The 24,086-nt window shown below is 37.1% G+C and overlaps 1 protein-coding gene across 3 annotated transcripts in view; it reads left to right on the top strand.

Annotated features, from left to right (window-relative positions):
* GHR (growth hormone receptor) overlaps positions 1 to 22,235 on the top strand; it is a 115,072-nt gene extending 92,837 nt beyond the window's left edge. For 2 of the 3 annotated variants that reach the window (XM_041489295.1, XM_041489296.1), the window contains exons 4-10: positions 7,960 to 8,089; positions 9,172 to 9,332; positions 10,369 to 10,547; positions 14,035 to 14,206; positions 16,686 to 16,776; positions 19,104 to 19,173; positions 19,432 to 22,235. In XM_041489295.1, coding sequence (XP_041345229.1) covers positions 7,960 to 8,089; positions 9,172 to 9,332; positions 10,369 to 10,547; positions 14,035 to 14,206; positions 16,686 to 16,776; positions 19,104 to 19,173; positions 19,432 to 20,388 — 1,760 coding nt within the window. In that variant the 3' untranslated portion in view covers positions 20,389 to 22,235. The remainder of the gene's footprint in view (positions 1 to 7,959; positions 8,090 to 9,171; positions 9,333 to 10,368; positions 10,548 to 14,034; positions 14,207 to 16,685; positions 16,777 to 19,103; positions 19,174 to 19,431) is intronic. The other variant, XM_041489297.1, reaches the window with a different exon arrangement.
* The last annotated feature ends 1,851 nt before the right edge of the window (positions 22,236 to 24,086 follow it).

Below are 24,086 nucleotides of genomic sequence, written 5' to 3' on the forward strand. Positions count from 1 at the left end.
CAGGGAATGGCTCAGCAAAATCCTTTGGAGTTTCACTCCAGCTGAAGGTAACAAATGACCCTCCTAGTAACAGCTTCCCATATCATCTTTATTTCCATAGTTTTTTAATTGCTATATGGTGACTGTGACAGGGTGGACTAAGGAACAAATTGTTGCTGCCTTTTTGGAATGCCCTTCAAAGATATTCAGATAGTTGTTCTGTGGATAGAACTAGAATTTTTGGTTCCCTTGAATAAAAACCAAATTTTACTGCTTCAAATGGAGATGGTTTAAAGGTCTCTGTAGAGTACAAGGTACGATTTTTCTGTCATGTATGAAAGAGATACTGCAAATATACCAGACAGCTGTAGTTTTGAAGAATGGTTAAAATCTGCAGAAGTCAGAAATAACTTGAAAGTTTAACAGTAGAAAGTACAAGAATTCAGAGATTAACTCTGATCTCTCAAAAGCAGTGTGAATTAAAAGGACTGAATGCCAAGAACAAGGCCAGATTGGGGGCCATATTTCTGTGAGTTACTTCATTCAAATGTAACAAGGGTGTGGATGGGAAATAAACAACAAGAAATATCAGGACACATTTCTGCATAACCAGCACTGTTTTGATGATGTTTGGGACATAGTGTCATTGTCATCTTACCCATGGAGTTTGGGATATAATATCACTGTCAGTGCACGGCTGCATCTTGGCTGTGAGTGAAACCTGGCAAACTCACAGCCCTGCTTTCACGGAGCACTGATTGTATTAGACCTGATGTTTGACACCTGGATTTGTGAGGAAGACCTCAGTCTTTCTGTTGTGCTGTCATTATTTGCAGTTGTCCTTAAACAGGTTTGCTGTATCAGTGTTTGCTTGACTTTTGTCAGTGCTTGCTTGACTTTTCACACTGCCCTTGCAACCACCTGCTTTCTCCTCCAGTCTGTTACCTTAGTATCTCTCTTGGATGATCCCAGGCACATGCAGTTTCTGCTCTGCATTATCAGGTTATGCATGTGCCAGACCCAGAAGTTGCTGTCTTCGCTGTTTGAACTGAGTAACAGTGACTGCAGGCTTACATCAGCTCACGTGTTTCATTTGTAGTTTTTCAATGTTATGCTTTTCTACCTTACCTCAAGTCTTTTGCTGCCCTTACTTGCCTTCCTGTCATATTCCATATGCCCTCTTGTGCTTTTCTTTCCAAATGTGTCATTTTCTCATTCTTCTTTTCACCTGTGTCTTTGTTCTCCTTTTTCTCTTTCTCGCTGTTTTGGCTCCATTTGTCTACTCCACTGCAAGTTAGCTGTGCTGTAGCTTTTCCTTTGTTAAAACACTCTCTGTATTGTTATCAGGCTGGCACTTGTGCTGTTTGCTTTCCTAACACCTCTGCACAGGTATTTGCTGCTGCCAGGTTTTGCAAGGTGCGCCCCACAGTACCCTGCCCACCCTGGGCTCCATGCCACAGCCACCTCCACCAGGCTCTGGGGCTCAAGGCTTGGTCCCTCCTTATCCCCTGGTCAGATCGAGACCTGGCTACCCTTACCCAGTAAGCCAGTGGCCACTGCAGTGCAGTCAAAGTGCCCCACCTGCACAGCGTCTTGTTTATAGGAAGGGAGCTAATGTTAAAACAAGAGAAGTAAGTGGCAACATTTAGGCAGGAGAATTAAGATGTGCCCTAGAGTGACTTTTCATTGTTTGTCAAGTTGCAGTTCTTAAACCTGGCAGTCTTACTCCCCATGTCCTCTGAGTACTCTCCTCTTAGAGTTTGGGACGGTTTTAGGGAATGGGAATGCCAAGTTGAACTTTAGCTTCTCTTTCTGGAAAGCTTCTCTTTCTGGTGCTGGTTCTGAGCACGAGTCTCTGGTGGTTTTGGAGGGCCCACATCTCAGCAAGGATAACCCCTCATCGCTGCACGGTGAGGAGCAATGCATTTGGTTTTAGACAGCTGTTAACTTTGAACTGGGCTTCAGACCAGAAATTGCTAGTACATATGCAGGAGAAAGACGGATATTGAAAATTTTCATCAGTACTGAAAAATTTGTTTGCACTGAGAAGGACATGGAAGACCTTTTGTGGTGCTTGCTGATTGCACTTTCTGTTTGACCACAGGACCTCATTTGTGCTTCCATATTTCCTCACATGCCCTACCACATAGTGCTAGTCAATACTGAACATCTACAACAATGGCTGTAACAGATAAAAGCATTACACATTTAATTTTTTTTGTACATAATTTCTTGAAAAGGTCATTTCAATTTAAGTTACAACTATGTAAGCAATTAAGAGAGAATTGGAAATTGGTTTGTTACATTAACTGCCTTTCATTTACAATTACCATGACCTTTGGCTTTGCTTCTCTTTATTTGTTGTATATGAAGGCAGGCCAGTAGACAGCAATTACCTGCAACAGAAATCACTTGATTCCACCACTGCACGTGGGAGGGCATGATTTGAAAAGCACATACCAAGTACCATGGAACGTGGCACATGTGCACACCACTCTCTTCCGTGTACTCTCATGGGCAATGGTACTGAGTAATGCTGCATGATTGTTTTTTCCCTCAATCTTGAGCTATATTTACTTTGTTTGTGTGTACTGCCCTTACATGTGTGAGCCACATTGGTTTCTGTTCTGTGGATTCCTAATAGCACAGAGAGTGTGGGAAACCAGCACAGCTGTTGGACTTCTATGCTATGGAATAAGCTCTGTTTCTCCTGGCTTTTGTGCTTTTAACTATGTCAGACTACTTGACTAAAGATGGAAAGAGTTTGGTTTTTTTTCTGAAAAAACAGCCAGAATAGTTATCCGTTTTGCAGGGATGTCTACATAATGTATTATGAGGTAGCAGTCACCAAATTAATGTTCAATGTAGAGGTAAACATCCCACTTTCATTCTTCTAAGAAAAACCCCTGAATTTATCATGAGCTATTGAAATATTTAGACTTACTCCATGGGCATAATGTTCTCTTACAGAGCATTTCCATTCTGTTTTCACTGTGATGCAGCATGTCAGAGTTATTAAGCTTTGCTTTGTTCTGTCAAGTATTTTGTACAAAAGGATCTGATTTATCACTGATACTAAATACATTTTATTCTTTTCCACAAAAAGTTGTTCCAGAACTGGTTGGTCCTTTATGGGTCCCTTTTACTTAGGGCAAAAACTGGGTCAGATTAGTAGGCAGCCTGATGAGGAGGTGACCTGGTTGTTGTCTCCCTGTACTGCATCTTCTGCTCTCTGTATAGGATGTCTGACAATTTATTAGTACTAGATTGCACCTATTTAACATATCATCCACTGACACCAAATGTGGTTCATTTTTCTGCCTAATTTAAACAAATTAGAATTTCCTGGTAGCACAGAAATCAACTGGCTCTTATTAAGTGACCCAACCTTTGATGAGCCTGGTGGATTCAGGAGCAGGACCTAATTGACGGAGCATTTACTGCCAATGTACAAATTTGAGCTGCAGGAAATTGCACACCAGCTCTTCATAGCTGTTTTCAATGTTAACTGTAATGAATTCCCTTCTTTGTATTACCATTTCCACCTTTCTCTATTGCACTCTAGCAGTGACACATTGTTGTGCTTTGAGAATGGATTAAATGAAGAGATGTGCTGTTGCATAAGATTTCATTTATCAATGATTTGCATATTGAGACATTATTCTTCTGTGAGTTTAACTTTGCTGTAGTTTTGACTGGTACAGGAAATTCTGATAATGGATAATTCTACTTGAAGCTTCTAAAATTCACAACTATAAATACCTCCTTTTGTTCAGCAAAAGTGCAGCCCCTTTTATGTGGTTTTTATCAATCAGTCATATGCTTATTATCATGTCACCTACCAAAGTCCTACACCAATAAATGGAATATTTCTCTACAATTTGTGTACTCCTCCGCTATTGTCCCTGCAGAAGAACTAGAGGTCTGGTGGCAGTAGGACTTTCTCCAAGATGATGATAAACTGTTTTGCTACACCCTAGTTACATATGTCAGTTCTTTGCTCTTCCAGACTTCCAGCTCCTTTTAAACTTATATTTTATTAGAGGGACTTTTAAGCGGGAAGGGGGAAGAAAAAGAAAATTAAAAAAGTAAATTCAGTCTCTAAAAGAATTAGCCTTCTGATGCTTTTTTCCATGTTTTTTCCTATTGAAATGGCATATTTGGTCAAGCCATTATCTTGAGTAAAGCGAGTGGTTTTATTAATGACAGTTTGACTGGAATTTACTGGATTAGATAGGAAATGAGCAAGTGTGCATCCATGCTTTGCTTTGCTCTTCTTTGTTTTGCTCTTCTAGTCTATTTAAAATCTTGGTTTGGCAGCAGGGTACTTTCAGTACCCTGCTGTCTTTATGCCTAAATGCAGTCAGCTGAGCTATTGCTTACAGTTATCACATTCTGGGACAGCTTGTTCAGATGGAGCTCACACAGGGTGGACAATGCTGATAATTGACTTGTGTGGGAAACAAGGAATTCATGAGCTCTACCCCAGGAATGCCAAGCCTTACACAAGTTAATATGCTAAAGTTTTCTTCAGTCAGTCACCAAATCTGTGTCTGGAAACTTGACACAGAAACTGGAAATGTTTATCATAAGATAATATTTCTTTCAAATAGTCATAAAATAAAAATATATTTATTCATATAAACTGAATACTGAATCCCAAACAAAAATACTCCCTGTTCAAAAATTCTTAGGACTGTTCAAGGGACATCTCTGAGAGAAAGGATTAATGGTCCTGTCATGATGAAGTGGAAAAGAGAGACCTGGGGATACATTCCTCTGAAGTTAGGATGTAAGAAACCAAATATTAATCTGTATTCTGCATTTCTAATCCTCTCCATTGTAAATGATGCCATTCTGGTTGTGCTATGATCTCTTTTCATAAAAGAGTTTGTACATCTGAAAGTGTGTATAAAGCTAGTAAATTCCAGAGAATTTATTATTAAGACATGGTAGAGCCTATATCTAAGATTCTGCTGGACCTCTCAAAATCTAAGTGAAGTTTGATTCAATTCAGTTCATTTCATTATGTGAAAAAGTGACAGTGTGACTTTATTTACCCCTACAGATGAGAACATGGTCTGCATGATCTTTAAATATTGTATGTTCTAGCTATAAATACAGCTATGAATACATCAACAGAAATACTCTAATTTAGCAGAGTTTTCCAATATATCATTTTCTCAAGTTCTTAATGTGTTGAAGTAAAAATAACTATATTTGCATGTAGCTGAGGATAGAAACAGGAAAAACCATAGCATGTACTTCCTTGCACACTATCTGTTTATAGAAAAAGGGAATGACATGTGTCTTTTTGATTATAGGTATTATGCAATTGAGGCAATTTTATTCATGTCTTTGAAGTAAAAGCAGAAAATTTAATTCATTTTTCTTGTTCTGCTTTGGAACTTTTTTTCCTTTGTTTTGCTTTTATATAATAATTTGATTTTCAATTAAATAAGAAAATTCAAATTTGAAAGCTGGAACACTCGCACTTTTAAAAGTTATAAACACAATACTGTTCTTGAATCTTTTATCCTATTTTATTTTGGATTTATATTACAACGATTTGTAGTTTCGTGATCATGTGCTGTTTCTAACAAAGACATCTACTACATGGAAATTGTTTGACAAATGATGTAAGACTGAGTAAAAGCTCAAATCAATGTCAATCCCAGGAGCATGTTGAAGTTTTGCTAAAGCTGTCAAACACTAAATATCACATTAAAAAAATTAGACACAGTAGTAAAAATGTTCTGTTTCAATATTTTCTGGAAAAAGAACAGTGCCATTTTTTTCCCTTTGCAGCAACAGTTCATTTCAAAATTTATTTCAGTTTTAAACTGAAACTTATTTAAAGTTCAGTAAAATAGAACATGCTGGCTAAGAAAAAAGCCAGTTTTTTTAAATCTTTCCAGTCAAACTTCAGTTATTTTAGGGTGGCAAGATGTATTCTCAGTGTTTTGGGGAGGCAGGAGAGGGAAGGGGAGGGCAGAGAGGTTTAATCTAACCAGCTTGTGAAATCTATTTACAGACATGTTCTCACGCCTTGTTCATTGTCCAAAGTGTAAAATCAGACCATTTTATGGGATGAGCAAAACAGAAATTCATAATACTCGTGTATTAGGGCCTGATGTTGATGCTTGGCGATGTGTAATATAAAGTACACAATTTAAACCATTGAGCCTGAGAAATACAGATTGCTCAGGCGTGCAGTGGCTGTGTCTGTCTGAGCCATAAATAAAGGGGTCAGCGTTCATGAGGGCCACAATATCCTCCTGTGTAGCAGGAAGTGCCTTGTGCTTGTGGATACTGTATCTTAATACTTTTTCTGACTTTGAAGGAAAATATCTTGTATCAAGTATTATCACAGAATCACAGAATCACTGAATGGTTTGCGCTGGAAGGCACCTGTAAAGATCCTCTAGTCCAACGCACCTGCAATCACCCAGGATGTCTTCAACTAGACCAGGGTGCTCAGACCCTTGTCCAGCCTAGTCTTGGATGTTTCCTGGGTGGGGCATCTACCACCCCTCTGGGCAATTTATTCCAGGTTTTCCCTGCCCTGACACTAACATATTTCTTCCTTTTATCTTGTCTGAAATTCTGATACTTCCAAAACTTTTGCAAAGAAATTTGCCTGCAGGGTCTAGTAGTACCATGTTATTCCCTTTTCAGGGATCATTTCACCACTCATAAATACCTGACTAACATCTGCATCTTAAGTGCATTTTGGATAAATTTTTTTAAATAAATGATCGTATTCCCAGATAATCTGTGAAGAGAGGTATACAATTCCATGTACATTTGATCATCCTCTGAAAGCTTTTCAGGCCAAATAGGGAACACTGGCAATTAGAACCTTCAAAATCAGGAAAAAGTTAAGGCTTGACTTTGGAAGCAGTGAGTCATACCTGCAACTTTTGCATTTGTACTTCTCACAAGGGTTGATGTGGCTGACTTACTGTAGCAGTCATTTTATGAGCTTTCATCATTTCAGTTTTGACAAAGATTAGAAATTATGGATGTAGAAGTAGCATGTGGCAGAACATGCCCATGCTCAGAAGTCCCTTATCTCCCTCAAAACAAGGTTATATTCACACAGCATTGTGCACACAAACCTTAGCTCTGCTCAAGGTAGCTTCTGTCATGACAGAAATGCATCAGCTGGGTATGTGCTAAGCTGTGGTGAGTCTCTGTGGTGAGCTGTGGAAGCTCTGCAGTACCACACCTTCTTCAAAGCAAGTGAAGTGCTAATTCAGGTCTATCTGTACTGAACTAAGCAAACTGGGGACAGCCAGCTAGTCCAAAGGCAATGAGCCCACTGTGCTCAGCCTTGGTGTGACCTCCCTGTGTGCAGTGTTGGGCCCTGCAGTTTAAGAAAATTTGAATGTCCTTGACGGCATCTTGAGGAGGGAAGCAAAGCTGATAAGAGGGCTAGTGACAGGACAGGTGGGAATGTTTTAAAACTGCACCTGAGGGGTTTGGACTGGACATTAGGAAAATCTTCTTTAAGTGGTCAAACTCTGGAACAGGCGTCCTAGAGCGGTGGTTGATGCCCCAAGTCTGCCAGTGTTTAAGAGGCATTTGGACAGTGCCCTTAATAACAGGCTTTAACCTTTGGTTAGCCCTAAAGTGGTCAGGCAGTTGGACTGGATGATTGTTTTAGGTCCCTTCCATCTGAAACAGACTTTTCTATGCTATTCAGTTACAAATCCCTATGCTGAGTATCAGGCTGTGACACTATCACTTCTACATGGTACAAAAGAGAGCTTGACACATCTTTCAAATTGATGGCTTTTATAGTCATCTACATGTATGCACGTAAGAATTTAAATCTTGCCTCATTGTACATACGGGATTGGAAGAAAATTTGATTATTCTTTAAAGGTGCTGAGTTTCATTTTAACAGCAGATTAGTCTGGGGTTTGGATTTGTTTAATGTGTATCCTTCTGTCCCCTGTTTTTTTTTACTGACAGATCTCTTGCAGTGGCCACAAATCAGCAAATGCAGATCACCTGAAATGGAGACATTTTCATGTTTTTGGACTGCTGGAAATTTTTATAACCTCACTGTTCCAAGAATACTACAGCTGTTGTACAAGAAGAGGTAATAAAAGCTGAAACGGGAAAAGAGAAAAATAATTTATTTTGCCATGCTTGTTAGGTTGCTACTTGTTAATTTTTTGCTGTGATATGAGCCATACAGTTTTTAAGGATATAAACCCATGTTTTAAGTACATTTTTTTCCAAAGTTAGAATTTATTGGTAGTTATTGAGCAATTTGCAGCAATGAGCATTATTTGACAGGTAATTAAGAGCACATTCTTACTAAATTTAGGTCCAGGTTGCAGAATCCAAAACTGAATACTATATGGCTTGGGTAATGATTTTTTTAATAGGCAACTTCGGTTTATTCTTTATCCATCTAACATGCAACACTGAAATTCCTTATATGTGTGCACAGATGTGGAGGTTGGATACAGGCCCTTTCAAATTTTTATTAAAGTGTCATGAAGTCCCCATTGATCAATTGCTGTGATAAAGTCTGAATGTACAGGTCCAGGGGAAAAGACTGCTCTGATACTGGGATAATGTTCCATTGAGTCCTGTTCAATTATGGTTCAGCTCCACTTTAAGCTTTTTTAAATTTCATGTTGCTACAATGATTAGCCTGGACATTAGCCTGGAAAAAGGACATAGACATTACCAGTAATGGCTTATTAAGGAAATAGGCCTTTTGTTCACAGGAATAGGAGGTTGTGCATTTCTGTTCCCTCTAGTGAACAGGGTTTTGATCTTTTTGATCTACAGATGCTTTTTGATGATGGTAATGATACATTTGCATAGCAGACTTAGGCCTAATAGCAAGGCTGGCTTTCTTAGTTACTCTGAGACATCTCAGAAATCATAGAAACATAGAATAACAGAATCATAAAATGCTTTGGGTAAGAAGGCCCCTTAAAGTTTAACTATTTTCCAGACCACTAAGTGTACACGAGTACCTGAACTCAGTTATGCAGGTTTCTTCAGTAGTGGTGTCATTGTAAATCACCATCAATATTGACGTTTTTATCCCTTTCATACATTTTACAACTTATCAGTACTGTGTCTTGTAACATCTGCAATTTGTACTTTGTATGGTCTGTAAATCTCTCTCTCACAAATATTGCATTTTTGTTGTCATTCTAGTAATGAGGAAGACTGGAAAGAATGCCCTGATTATATCACTTCAGGACAAAATAGCTGTTACTTCAATGCATCCTACACCTCTGTGTGGACACCATATTGTGTTCAACTTGCCAGTAAAAATGAAGTATATGATAAAAAATGTTTCAGTGTTGATGAAATAGGTATGCTTCCATTATGTATCTTACCTGTATAAGCTTCTGTATTACTTAGGCTGTATTTAAATAGTGCCTTTCAAAAAGTTAGTACCTAAAATATATGATACATGGGAAGGGATTTGATTTTGTAACACTGTAATGTGATCCACACCAGAAAATATTGCCATATTGCCTAGATTGGAAGAAAGCCTAAAGGATAAAAGCAAATATGTGATTTGTTTTTCTAAATACTATTTTCTAAATAGTGGTCTCTCAAATGTGTGCATGCTCAAATGAGCTTGTCTTTGCTTTCACTTTGAGTCCTTTCTAATGGATGCTACATCTCCTTGTAGAGCAAAGTTGGCATTAAAACCTTGATCCTGCAAAGCTCTGGAAGCCAAACACTATTTTGTTCCTGAATCAACTGTAATCTAAAGGATCAGGATGTCTAGTATTTCTAAGCTAGGATTTATATTTATGGCAATATGAATTTTGACTGCCTGGGACTTTACAGATGTTATTGCTTGTTCAGAGTACTAGTGTACCACCATTAACTGCATATCCAGATAATTATTCCTACAGGTGATTAGAATACCCAATGCTCTCTTTTATTCAGCTGAGCAAATTTAGATTCATTTTTCAAATACAAGAATTTTTCAGTGTGCTTCTGTATTAGCTACTAAATATTTGTCTTTCTGTGTTACTCCAATTATTGCTTTTCTTTCTAGTCAGAACTCTAGATTTAAATTTTGATGGATAATTGTTTAGTATTTTATAATCTGCTATTCAGAAATATAGAAATATACTTCAATAGGCAATACATTTTTAAACTCCTTTATTAGTTGCTTGGGTGAGATTTGTGCAGAACGTATCTACTGCCAATTGCCAGGGTGCCTTCTTGTTATAGCTTGCAATAGCTTTGACATTGCAATATATTCTATTTTAATAAAAAATACATGGTTAATATACTTTTTAAGTCCTGAAATAATTTATCAGTGTGTAGCAAGAATGGTCATTTCACATTGAAACTGGCTGTTTTATTCCAAATACTCTGTTTAAACAGTACTACCTGATCCCCCTGTCCACCTTAACTGGACTCTGCTGAATACTAGTCAGACTGGAATCCATGGGGATATCCAGGTAAGATGGGATCCACCACCAACAGCAGATGTTCGGAAGGGATGGATTACTCTGGAATATGAATTGCAGTACAAAGAAGTTAATGAGACAAAATGGAAGGAGGTATGAAACAAATATTTATTATACATTAGTCGTAGTGCAGTGCAGGCTTGTTCTATCCCTAACACTCTTGTACCACTATGAAAAACATGTTTCTAATTGCTAATTAGACAATGCCTTATTTCTTAAACAATATGCCTATGTTTTTTCTGACATTTTCTAGCAAGTACTGTAACTTTATGTGTCAAGATAGTTGACAGGCAGGATAATGAAAAACCCAGAAACACATGTGTTAGATTAGTAAGTATAGGCAGAGTCAGATATATGCAAGTTTTTTCAAGGATAAAATATTTATCTATTATTTTCTTAAGGTTCAGCTATTTAAAAAGTGCATGATGTTTTAGTAGTCTGAACAGGAATATTTTGCTTGGTAAATATCACCATGTCAATCCAGATTTTTCAGAGTACCTGTAAACTTTTGGGTTTGGATAGTCTATGAAAACATAAAAGAATATATTACAAATCTTTTAAGTTTACTTTTTGAAAATCACTTAAATTCTTATATAGTTAGCTTTTTCTGTTACAGGGAAGATATTGTAGCCATCTTACCTGAATGCATAGGCTAAATGCCAGTGTGTCATGGCATATTTGCATTTGGAGAGCTCTTCTTCAATGCAGTAAGAACCAATGTCAGAGAAGAACCTTCCTTTGCTTTCTTATTAATATGAACTGAGTTAACTGGAAAAAAAAAAAAAAAAATTCATTGGGAAGCAAGCCCTTCAAGTGAAACCCAGGTTCAGTGTTTTTCCAGAGGAAAAAAAAAAAAAAAAAAACAGATAAAACTATTACAAATTTGTCTTTAACTACAAAAGGAAAATTTTAATAATTTGAACATAGCCAGATTTACCAGTTGAAATGTAGTCAAACTGGTTTGCTTGCCGTCACCTGTGAAAGACCTTGGCTCTCTCCTCGCTTCTGGTCTTTCTCAGTCTTGGCATTTTCTCTTTAACCTAGCCCTTATTAATAAGTCTACAGCCAAACAGGCCTATAATGTCTAATGATTTTTTCTAATAGTCCTCTGTCTTTCTATCTATACTGGTTTAATATATTAGCCTATTGATATATATATATATATATATACTTAATATATTAGCCTCTATTTTAAAGCGTATGAAATGTGTTAAGTTTAGGCAATAAATCAATAATCTTTAAGAAGCTTAGAATCTGCAGATGTTCAAAAGTAAGAATATAGATATGTCTCTAAAAATGCACATTTTGGTGTTTTTTTAAATAAGAGTTTTGATATCAGTCATATAAATACCCTAACAAAGCTTTGTTCTTGCTCCAGTAGCATCAATAATCCCAGAATGCTTTGAGAATAGTTCTTCTCAGGGAGCAAGTATTTCAAGATCAGTTCTTTCTGAACACAGATAAGGAATTCTGATTGTGATACTTGCCTCAAGAGACAAAGTATTATAGATTATGTTGGACTTAACCTGTGTATAGCGTAAGGTTTTATAAGCCTTTCATTTTAGGAATATAAACATTCCATAATTCACTGAGACACTATGAGAGCATAAAAGACAAATTTCTGAACAAAATCCTGGTCTGGCCTAGGACAAGAGCAAATTTCTGAATCACAGCATTGGAACAATGCTACAATTTCACTCTTTGGATTCCTTGCTACAAATGCCTTCTCTAATGAGTGTTGAAACACATTAAGACATAAATATCTGGTTATACATGGTCAAGTTATACGTGTCTAGTTATTACTAGCTTTTTACACAAAGGATAATCCTTGACTGCTTAAATATACCATAATTCTTTGTACATATAACTAATAAAAAAATTAACATATAGTACTTATTACTGTACTAAGTCCCCCCTTACTGAGGCTTATTTGTAATTTTTCTGCATTTTTTGAATGATTCATTGCTTTTTCATGCATAGCCTTTATTATTTTTTACTAATTGAAAATAAATAATTTCTAAATTGAAAGAAGATTAAACATTAATTAGTAAGTGTTAAAACAGTAAGTTATAGTGATAAGAGAACCAAAATTATTTTCTGAGAAACATTCTAAACGAATAAAATCCACCCTGACATAATGGGTATCCGTGAGACAGAGACAAATTATTAGTTACCTTAATGGGTATCCATGAGACAGAGACAAATTTTATCATGTCTTTTATCATGTCTCTCTCATATGGCTTTTACTTGAATTAATCCATGACAGATGCTGTTTGTTCATCTATTCACTTAATGCTGAACTTTCCCCACTTCATACATCCTGCTCCACCCAGGAGTCTTTCATAATGGCTCTGATTTATTCTTCTTGGCTTTTTCCAAGTGACACCATTATTTGGGATGCAGGTAAACTTATCCATAAAACTTCAGTGAGCTATTTCTTTGTGGCTTAATACCATGAAATAGGCACATATTAAATATCCTTCCCAGTGGTTTCCAAATGGATATTCTTCACATGTTAAAAACATTGGTGATATACAGCAGTGGATCTCCACAATGCTCAACTACTAGGAGAGAAAAGCAGTCTGTCTTCTCCAAAATCTGACTGGTTGGTTTTAAGAACATTGGAGTCTGGAGTCACCAGGGATCAGACAGCTCCAGAGATCATACCTACCAAAAAATATTGTCTCAAGTTTAGGTTATGCAGCTATAGAGAGTATAGGACTGCATTGTTGAAGCTTCCTTCAAATTCCCAAAAGCTGCTGTTTTCCAGATATTTTAAGTCCTAGCCATGATGGGTTTTTTCTGGTATCATATTTGGTTCTGAAGTAAAAGTAGAATATAATATCTGCCACATGGATTTCTATTTTGAGCACATTTTCCTTATTTTGTATACTTTTGTAGGGTTATTGGAATTAAAATGCATATTTTTAGAGGTGTAATAGAAAAAGGCAGAAATTTCACCTATTAAGACCTCAAATGTGATTTCCTAAACAGTTTGATGTTCAGCAGTATCTAAGTGTGTTTCAGCTAATAAAGAAGTTTCAAAGACCACAATCTGATGCCAGCTGTCACTCGGTCTCCATTACCACATTTTGTATATAGCTGAAGATTTTGGGGACGTATACATTTTTCTCTAAATAAAAACATTTGTAACATGCAATATGTTTGGTTATAACCATTAAATCTGTAGTGGAGAGTGCAGTAGTTTTAGAACTCCCACGTTATTTTAACAGCATTTTTGGCATTCTGCAATCAGTAATGTGTTATAACAGTAAAAAGGATTTACAACCTGAAAGATCAGTGAAAGATGTTCACACCCCCTACTTATGGCATGTAACTGGGTGAAGCTGCCTGTTTTTACTGACTGTACTAGAGCTTGGATTCTCTGGTTTTGGTCCCGTGAATCACAGAAATGCCTGATGACTACTAAGTCAACAGTAAATGGTGTGAATGTTCTCTGAACTCTTCTTGTGGTATCCTTGAAACTCCTAGTAGTAAAAATGCCTTCAGAAATCAAGCAGCAGTGTAAAATTTCCAGTACAACTCAAACAAATAAATCACAGTCCTTCTGTCTTTACAGTTAAAACCCAGGCTCTCAACAATGGTTCCACTGTACTCTCTGAAGACAGCAAGAGATTATGAGATACGAATCCGATCAAGACAACGAACTTCTGAAAAATTTGGGGAGTTCAGTGAAATCCTCTATGTATCATTTTCTCAAATAGGCATTGGATGTGATCATTGTACAGAAGGTAAATTAGCAAAGCATTTTTATAGCTGTGATTCTTGTCTTTTTGGTGGATGGGTTGAAACCACAGCGTTATGTGGTTGAATACATAGATATTCCAGCCTGAGAATCATTGGGAGAGATTGAGAATGTTCAAGTTCCATATATAAGTTCAGAAACTCAGCAAGACTCTTTCACAGATCATCAGAGAGCAAGAATACAAATAGCTTTAAGATCAGAAGTAACTGCTATTGCACATCTCATAGAGTCTAAACCAGAATTAAATCTCATATTTCATCATCTAAAATGAGCACTTCAGTTGGGAAGAGAAGAATTGTTATTTCTTGTAATACTATTGGTTAAGTTTTTTTCTAGAATTCTGTGCTTTTCTAATCATCCTGATATACTGTCAAGGGCAGTGAGTATTTTTCTCATTCTTGCTTATGACTGGTACTCATTTTCAAGTGCTGTTAAAGACAGAAGAAAAATCAGCCATTGAGAATCACATTTTTTTCTATTGAAGGAATGAGATAGTGCCTTTTCCAGAAGTGTTCTCAAGTCTGAGCTACTAAATTAAGTCTTCAAAATATGAGGTCTTTAGTAAGTAATTTTAATAAGCTTCTTCACATCATTTCCCAGCTTATTAGTGAAGGTGTTTTATAAAACAATCTGTAACTCTTATCTTTCAAAAATCTGCCTAGATTCTCCTTTTAGTTCTTCCTATTATTAGTTCTCATTTCTAATTTATAGGAACAGTTAATGTTCTGTACATGTGGCATTTTTTTATTGACCTTATCCAAAATTAGGTGGTCATGGTTTTCATATGAATAAAATACTTGGAAAGTCTAAGGCCAGTTTTTTTCAGTCACTGCAACTCAGATTCTCCAAGGTGATCCTAATCCACACACCTCACACAGCAGCAGTGAGCTGACTTGATTGAGAATTTGTTTTTGCTTCTTTTGTATGTCACTTTCAGGAACACTGAATTAAACTTTAGATACCTTTCATGTATTAATAATTTAAAGTCTTCTAATGCAATATTCTAACTTCTTGAAGGATCTGGACATTTGCTGGTCTCACTGATGTGACAATGAGTTACTCAGAGACCTATTTAACACGGACATATCCCCATAGGACTTTATTGATACCTGAAAGCATGTCTTGTCAAAATCTGAGCTGGGAACACAGGGCTCAAACTTGTACCTGAATTTTTTGTTTTGTTTTTTCTCTGAAAGGTCATTTTTTATCATATATAGAGTTCTAAAGCTTTCTGTCCAGTGTTCCTTGGCCCAAAAAAAAAAGAGTGAAATTTCTGTAGGAAATTTTAAATTATGGAAAAATGAGAAAAATCTAAGACTAAAGCTAGAAAAAAAAATCTCTATACTTTGTAATTTGCAATGTAATATTAAGAATAAAGGAATTGCTAGTATTTAAGAGATAAAACCTTTCATTTATCAGCATTGTTCTTCATTTCTACTAAATTACATTTCTCAGTTTCTAAATTCTTTGTAGCCACCTGCAAGGTAAATAAAAGGGGCTTTGTTTTTCAGTTGATTGAGTTGGTTCACAAAACAATTAATGTTCAACCTTTAGAAAGAGAAGTGGTATTTTGACACCAGCATACCTTAGTTTTTGTGAGAGAAAAATAGTTTGCTTGTGATTTTGTGTGCTATTAGTTATGTTCTCTCAGCCTGAATGAACAAGTATTAGCATGGTCTGTGGCATTATATGTCCTCAGGACACCTGATACCATGTTCCAAGCAGGCAGAATGTTCCTCATGGCTGGTTTTGCTATAGACATTATCTTTATAAGAATCTTGTTTAGATTTATGAAATCAGCTAAACCTTGCTGGTTTAGCAAGGAGTCTCAGTGGACTCGTAAATGCATGGAAACTGCTGAGACCAAAAGCTGCCATGGATTAGGAATGATACTTCCCAATTCAGTGCCGTGACTGAGGCTCTCCCAAACCACACCCTGCTCACTCAGTCCCTCTCCCCCTTTCTGCTCCACTGGGAAGGAGTTGAGAACTGATAACACAAAAAGTGAAGATCATGTGTCGAGATACGAGCGATTTACTAGAAACAGCAATGAGATAAGAAAACAAACAGTAAAAGCAGCAATATTAATAGCAGAAGTATACAAAAGAGAGGGTGGTTCACACTCTCTGAGTGAGAGATGCTCACTGCAGAGACAAGCAATGTCAGACAATGCCATGACATTTTTCAACCAGAAGTCACACCCTTTTTCTTGGAAGGCAGGGAGTCCCTTTGTCCGCCCCTGACCATGACTGAGGGGGTGTCCAAGAACCTCCAAGTGCTGGCCAGAACTAGGACAAAAACATGTTTTTATTTCTGCTGAACATAGAATTTTCACATTTAAGTAACAAAAATTTTCATCAGTTTTTACCACTTTGGAATCCTCAGGTGGTGGAAGACAAGGCTGCAGTTAAAGATACAACAGAGATGAAGATTCCTGCTTATATGTTCATGTTTTGTTGTTTCAGAAGTTGAGTTTCCGTGGTTCTTAGTTGTTGTCTTTGGAGTGTGTGGGCTGGCTGTAACAGTGATCTCAATCATGCTGGCTAAACAACCAAGGTAGAGACTTTTTATTTGTTGGATTTTATGTACCTCTAGCTTAGAAAAAAAAAAAAAAAAGAAAAAAAAAATTCAATTGTTTCAAATTTGGGGGACAAGGAACTATTTTGAGCATTTTTGTCTATTTTTGTAAATTACACATAACTGGGCTTAGTATATATGGGGCCTTCAGCATGAGGAATGTGATTATCTTGATCTTCCTCTTTCACTGCAGTACATTTTATTCTGCAGAACTTACATGATTGATTTACTTATGCTTTGAAGGGGGCTGGTTTTTTAGTTCACTCAAATTTTGAACATACTCTTTTTTATTCATATGCTGTTCAATAGTTTCATACAAACCTATGTCTGCGTATTTGATTTTGTTCTTAGACCATTCCACTAAACTCTACTTCTTGAAGCCAAGAGAAAGAGATTGAGTCATAAGGCAATATTTGGTCTCTTGGTGAATAAATTGCAGTTCCTGTAGATAACAGAACTAAATGAAACTAAGCACAGAATTGCATTGTTTGTAAAAATTATAAAATGGCGTCATATACAAAAATGAAAGAATGAAATATACATAAAAATAGCAGGTCTTAAAATTAATTAATCCTCTAATACGTGTTTTCAGGGATAGGTTTTGGCAGAATTCAACCTGGAATATCATATCAGTACTGTTGTACACTATGGAGCAACACTGTGGTCAAGACCCAGTGCACACATGCGTGTTGTCAGTGGTCTTGTGTATACACTTTGAAAATGAACACTGAGTCATTTTGTACATACCAAAAAATGGTGAAATTTCATTTTACATACTGAGTGAAATGGCAATGCATTCTGCAGAGAAGCAGCCTGCATCGGTTTTCCATAATGCAAAATATCCAGGCTTGGTTTCCTCCTGATTCTGAAAGATACCAATTCATATTTTCCTCAGTTATGATCTCACAGGCTCTGAACAAGTCTCTGTAGGACAGATGCCATAGGTTTAGGTCATTAGAGTTGAGAGATGAAAGCTTGAATTATGCTGGGTTAAGAAAGGAGCAGTGCACTGTTCTCCCTCCCAAATGTCTTCTCCAGGCAGTGAGTGGTAAAATTCTTTGTCTGTTTCATTAGAAGCAATGCCCAGTCCTGTCAGAATACCTGATTTGTAGATTCAACTATAAAGCACAAATCCTAACCCTGAGAGCCCAACTAGTTTACACTGCCTCTCCAGAGATTAGGTGGAAAATTACTGGATTTCTGGCTCTCACTAGGCTTTCTGGGCAGAACACTGAGGATCTGCTCAAAACCAGAAACATCTGAGGAATTTGGACATGCCATGGTTAAGCCAAAGGTGCCTAAATTTCTCTCTAGGCACTCTTTATGGCATTTGTGACCCTCTCTGGACCTCACCAACGTCCCTAAAAAAGCAGCAAAACTAATATCTGGATTGTATTTGCCATTTTCCACACCTTACCTTCTAAAATAGGCAATTAACCCAGTATAAAGAGAATTTTGATTTTTCCTTTTGTTTGTCTGTTTGAAAAAGAAGCAGAGAGGTAACATGGAGAAGACAGGCATGATCAGCTACTGTTGGATTATGATTAAGGGAAAATCATCCTTCTGTTAGAATTGGGGGGGCAGAGGGAGTGGTTTAGTTTGGAGGGGTTTTTTTGTCCCCTAAAAAATTAGGAATGCACTTTATGAAGGATTAGAATAACATGTATTTCCACAGCCTGCAAATGCCCAAGCAAGTTACTAGACCTTTCTCCACAAGGGTAAACTCCTGCCTTAGTTATATATTATTTGTTTCACTAATAATTCAAGAAGCAGAACTGTCATAGAGACAGCAAAATACTAGCCTAAATTTTTGCAGATGTTTTTCAGTTTTATTTATTAGTTCTAAACTAATTCACTCTTTCCACCAATTCCCATTTTCTGTTCCCCTATTTAAATTTATTGGGCATATGCGAAGCTACTGTGTCCCTGAAAAAATATTTGGAAAGGTCACCACATACTGAGGTTTGTATCAGGTTGCATTGCAAAGTATGTAAAATGGGAATGTATTTACAGAGCTCTAGGAATTTACTCTCTTTCTATACAGCATTGAATTGTCAAAGACCAGACTCCAAAATGGATTCCCACATAAATTTAAGTGATTTCAAAAAGGAATTTTGCAGAAAACTTCGTTTCTTAATTTGCAATGAGAGAAAATATTGAAATATTCAAATAGGAGTATTTGAAATTTCATTTTCAAACATTTAAGTTTTGAAGTAATTCAATATAAATGCAATGTAAGCCTGTCTTCTTTCTAACTTCCTCAAAAAAGACCACTGTCAATTAAAAACCTTTTTTTTTTTTTTCAGGTTAAAAATGCTTATTTTTCCTCCTGTGCCAGTTCCAAAGATTAAGGGGATTGACCCAGATCTTTTGAAGGTAATATTGAACTCTAAAATCTACAGTGAGAATCTTGGTAGTAGTAGCAGATGACAATTGTTGTCCCAGGCAGAAAAATTTTGTAGAAAAAAATTCTGACATTTCGGGAGTTGCCATAGAATTAATTTGCATAAAATAATTTTGAATCCCTTTGCAATTATTACATAACTACAGTCATCTTTACATAAGTCAACATTATAAAAAGGACAAGCATTTCTATTACTTCCTTTATAAAATTATTTTTTATTTGCTTTGTAGAAAGGAAAGCTAGATGAAGTGAATTCCATCTTAGCCTGCCATGACAACTACAAGACAGAGCTATACAGTGATGACTTGTGGGTCGAGTTTATTGAGTTGGACATAGAAGACCCTGATGAAAAGAACAGAGCCTCAGACACTGACAGGCTCCTGAGTGAAGATCATCTGAAATCTCACAGTTCCTTGGGAGCGAAGGATGATGATTCCGGACGGGCCAGTTGTTGTGAACCAGATATTCCAGAGACAGACTTCAGCGCAAGCGACACATGTGATGCCACCTCTGATAGTGGTCAGTTCAAAAAGACTGCTGAAAAAGAAGATCTCTTGTGCCTTGACAGACAAGATAATGAGTCACTTCCAAGCCTTGCCAACACAGACCTGCAACGCCAGCATAGAAATACTCAGTCTGAAAACAGCCACTTGTGGGCACCCTTTGGAGACAGCGTTGATCCACCCCGTCCGTCAGTGCATACCCAGATAAGCAACCAGAATTCACTGGCAGGTACTGACTTTTATGCTCAAGTGAGTGATATTACTCCAGCAGGCAGGGTTGTACTTTCACCAGGGCAGAAATCCAAGCTGGGGAGAGCACAGCGTGAAGGCTGCACAGAACAAAACTTCACCATGGACAACACCTATTTCTGTGAGGCAGATGTGAAAAAATGCATTGCTGTGACTTCCCACGAAGAGAATGAGCCACGTGTTCAGGAACAAGGCTATAATGAAGACGGTTACTTCACCACAGAGAGCCTTACCACTACTGTTGCCAATCTTGGAGCTTCAACAGCAGCACCCCCAAGTTCAGAGATGCCTGTGGCAGACTATACGTCGATCCACATCGTTCAGTCTCCACAAGGCCTTGTGCTCAATGCCACCGCACTGCCGGTGCCAGACAAGGAATTCAACGTGTCTTGTGGCTATGTGAGCACAGACCAGCTGAATAAGATCATGCCATAGCTCTTTTTTTCACTAGGTGTGTGTAGTGTTTGACAGCAAAGAGTCAGCTTTGGGCTTGTATGCTGAAACCAAAATGAAGTCTAAAAGTTTTTTGTGGTTCCTATAATTTTATCTGAAATGTTGCAGCGTAAAATATACATCAAAATATTCCTATTGTGTTCTGTAAATATTATCTATGAATTTGTCTTGAGGCTGTTTTGTCTTGTTCTTGTGGGTGTTGATTTTTGTGAAATTAAACATTGAAATTACTGTTTAATGTACAGCAAATTGTGCATTTTGATAAAGCTAAAAATCAGGTGGTTTAAAGTGTAAGAATTTAGAAAAAACTGCTGTTGGCAGAGATCTTTATATCAATAGTTGGGAACTGATCATATAGGTGAAAACACAAAAGTAGCTTGACTAAATAACACATCTATTTTGATTTATATAAATTGGTAAAATATATTTTAATACTTTGGTCATAAAACCATAAATGTTTTCTATTACACCAAATATTGTAGTTCTATTATGGTGACCCATTTAAGTAATGTAATTGCTGCAGTCCTAAAAAGGAGTTTTCTGTTTTTTAAAATTTAGTTCACAGCTAAAAGAAAAAATAGGTTTTTACAGAGCCATTTTATACCTTCAGAGAAACCTATATAAAGATTTTGGAATATTGTAGGAACTTAAAAGTAACTGATTCTATTACTTTCTTATGGTAACTCTTATAGAAATATACATGCAATTTAAAGTTCTATGTAAAATTTTAAAATATACAGCATACTTGGGCAAATTATTCTGTTCCTCATCAGATTCTAGTTAATGCTAATAATAATACACTTTTTATAAACAAAATCTTGTTGACCACAGTATTAAACACTGTGCAACTAAATTTTCACTGAATATTTTTGAGAACACGTGAATAAGCTCTGATAACTTAGCAGCATAGTATCTTCATATTTGACCAACTTCTGAAGCCCTTCCAGAGCCAAAGGTATCATTATTACATTTACTACTCTGTGCCACATAAAGTCTGTATTTTAAAAAAAATAAATTAAGGACTTCAGAAGTTAGCCAGGAGTTAATTTTTAAATATATACCAGGATTAAAATACTTCAGTGGAACAAGGGGATCAAGTGCAGTATTGTTCAAACGTGGTTTTCGTTTTTGCAGCCTAACAGCATCTCCTCTGACCGTGTTAGGCGGACTTTCAGAAGGAAAGGAGACAAAACTGAAACTCAGTGGGGAAGCTCTCTTTGTTCTTGCGTATGTTAAGAACCTGACAGAGCTTTGCAATTAACTCTTATTGTTTCAGAAGTTACCTTCCTAGGCCATGGTTTCATCACAGCAGGGTTCTTCTTAGAAGGCAAATAGGAACATTCATTTCTTTACTCTGACCTGAACAGAAATGTATGATGTGCAGCAAATTCAGGTCTTGCTTATGATGTCTCAAACTGAACTCACTGATGCTCTTTTTGTGACCAAGTGCTACACAACTGGGCCCAACTATGGGTGGGATTTTTAAGTTTAGCACGTACTTTATCGTAAATGTGCATTAGATATTCTGCTAATTTGCTGCTATAATTTTCTAACAGCTGCATTATTTAGTTTCATATAAAATTTCATAGATGATAGACACTAATGTAAGTAATGCCTATGTGTGTGTTTGAAAGAAGTTTCTTACTCTGTTTCTATTGCCAAAAATAGTTAAATACCTCAGTCAAACTCAGAATGTCATTTTGGTACTTTACTGGTCACACAAGCCATGACATGCCGGTCAGAAGATGTGTCTTTCAGTTTCTATTTAACTTTCTCTATGTTAGTGTTTTGTTTGTTTTTCTCAAAGTTTAATAAATGTATTTGTCTTTGATCTGTCTGGACACAATGTGGTTATTTGTAGATAATTATTTTTTTAAATGGAAAATACAGATTTTATTACAAGAAATAAAATATTTCTCATAGAATAAAGCATAAAGCCACTTTCCTTAGAATAGAAACAATGCCTTATGTCATCAACGTTTTCACTAATGGATGAGTATGGAGACATAGGACATACTGCCCCCAGAGCTGGCCAATATATGTTGCCAGTTTAGCTGACCCATTTACATGCTGCTGGAACATCCTGTGATTGGCAGGCTAATCCCAGCCTGTACTGGTGCATGGGTTTATTCTTCCCCAGCAGCAGGACCCTGCAAATTTGCCTTTGTGGAACTTCCTGAGGTTCCTCTCCACACAACTCTCCAGCCAGTCCAGGTTTCACACAGCCTCCTGGAGCATCAGCCACTACTCCCAGCCCAGTTTGTGCCATGCTCAAACTTGTCCCTTCATCCCATGTGCTTTCATCCAGGTCACTTGATCAATAAGCTGAACAAGACGGACCCAGTACTGAGCCCTGGGGAGCACAGCTGACTACAGACCTCCAACTGCACTCTGCACTGCTGATCACAACCCTCTGAGCTCTGCCAGTCAATTCTCAACCCACCTCACTGTCCACCCATCAACCCATGCTTCCTGAGCTTCTTGTGACGATGTTAGGGGAGATGGTGTTAAAGAACCTTGCAGAAATCCAGGTAGACAACATCCACTCCCCTCATCTACCCAGCCAAACGTTACACATTAGAAGGCTTTTTTATTCCCTATGCTGCATGCATTGTTCTACAAGAACTCCAGGGAGGTAACTGGGCATGCAGGTCTCCCAGGAGGGGTGCAGGCAAATTACCACAGCCATACACACACCCCCCCTCCTTGAGGTGGTTGACCTGTTGGTTATTACCTTTGAAGGCAGCTAGGGAACATTTGTCACTGCTCTGGTTGACCTGGTCTATTTCCTAATTGGATGGAATGGTGTGAGCCTTGCCATTTTGGATCCACTCCCAAAGTCCTTCAGTTTAAAGCCTGTCTCAAACACATTGGCCAGCCTGCATGTAAACAGCCTGCTCGTGTTCCGTTTCTTAGAATGACACTTTGTTAATAGATTACCTTGCACAGTTTAATCTGTTCTAGTATCTCTATTCAGAAACCATGTTTGTTCTCAAAAGCAAGGACTGAAGTTGCTCTGCTGCCTGTCTGTTGGTGTCAGTAAGAAGCCACCTTAGAAAAGTTTGGATTTGAACCTCTTTTTATGCATCAAAGAAAATGTAAATTTCCAAGGCTTAGTGTTACAAGAAACTGAAAAAAGCATCATCTATACCAGTTTCCATTAAGATAAGAAATAATTTTGTCAAACATAATGACTTACACTCAATGTAATGACTTACAATTCTTTACTACTTAGGGTGAAATATTTTCTCACAGGGAGTGAGATCAGCAGATTATGAGAGCTGTTCAGTCTGAGTGAAAATTATCATTATAAAAGGTATATTTTCTGTTTAAAAATGAAGTATTAAAGAATGAATTGAGTGCTCTTTAGACCTGCCATAATTTTAGAAGTCATTTGATTTAATGATGGCAGACTCTATTGGGAACACTTTACTCTCATTTACAGTTTAGTATATTTAATTACATATGAATCAGCATAGTTGTACGAATAGGAAGTAATCCTCTGGTTCAAAGAAAAACTTCAAACCGTATGACATTTAGCCACAGGCAACTTTCTTTCTTTTGAGATTTGTTCCGGGGCTTATTATAGATAAAAACAGGAATGCCTGATGCAGACTACCTGATCTGAGAGGAAAAGGGAGAAAAGAGAGAAAAAAGACATCCTGGCCCGTATCAGGGAC

The sequence above is a fragment of the Pyrgilauda ruficollis genome, unplaced genomic scaffold, assembly GCF_017590135.1.
Source record: "Pyrgilauda ruficollis isolate IOZ18807 unplaced genomic scaffold, ASM1759013v1 scaffold92, whole genome shotgun sequence".
In the NCBI taxonomy this organism is placed as follows: Eukaryota; Metazoa; Chordata; class Aves; order Passeriformes; family Passeridae; genus Pyrgilauda; species Pyrgilauda ruficollis.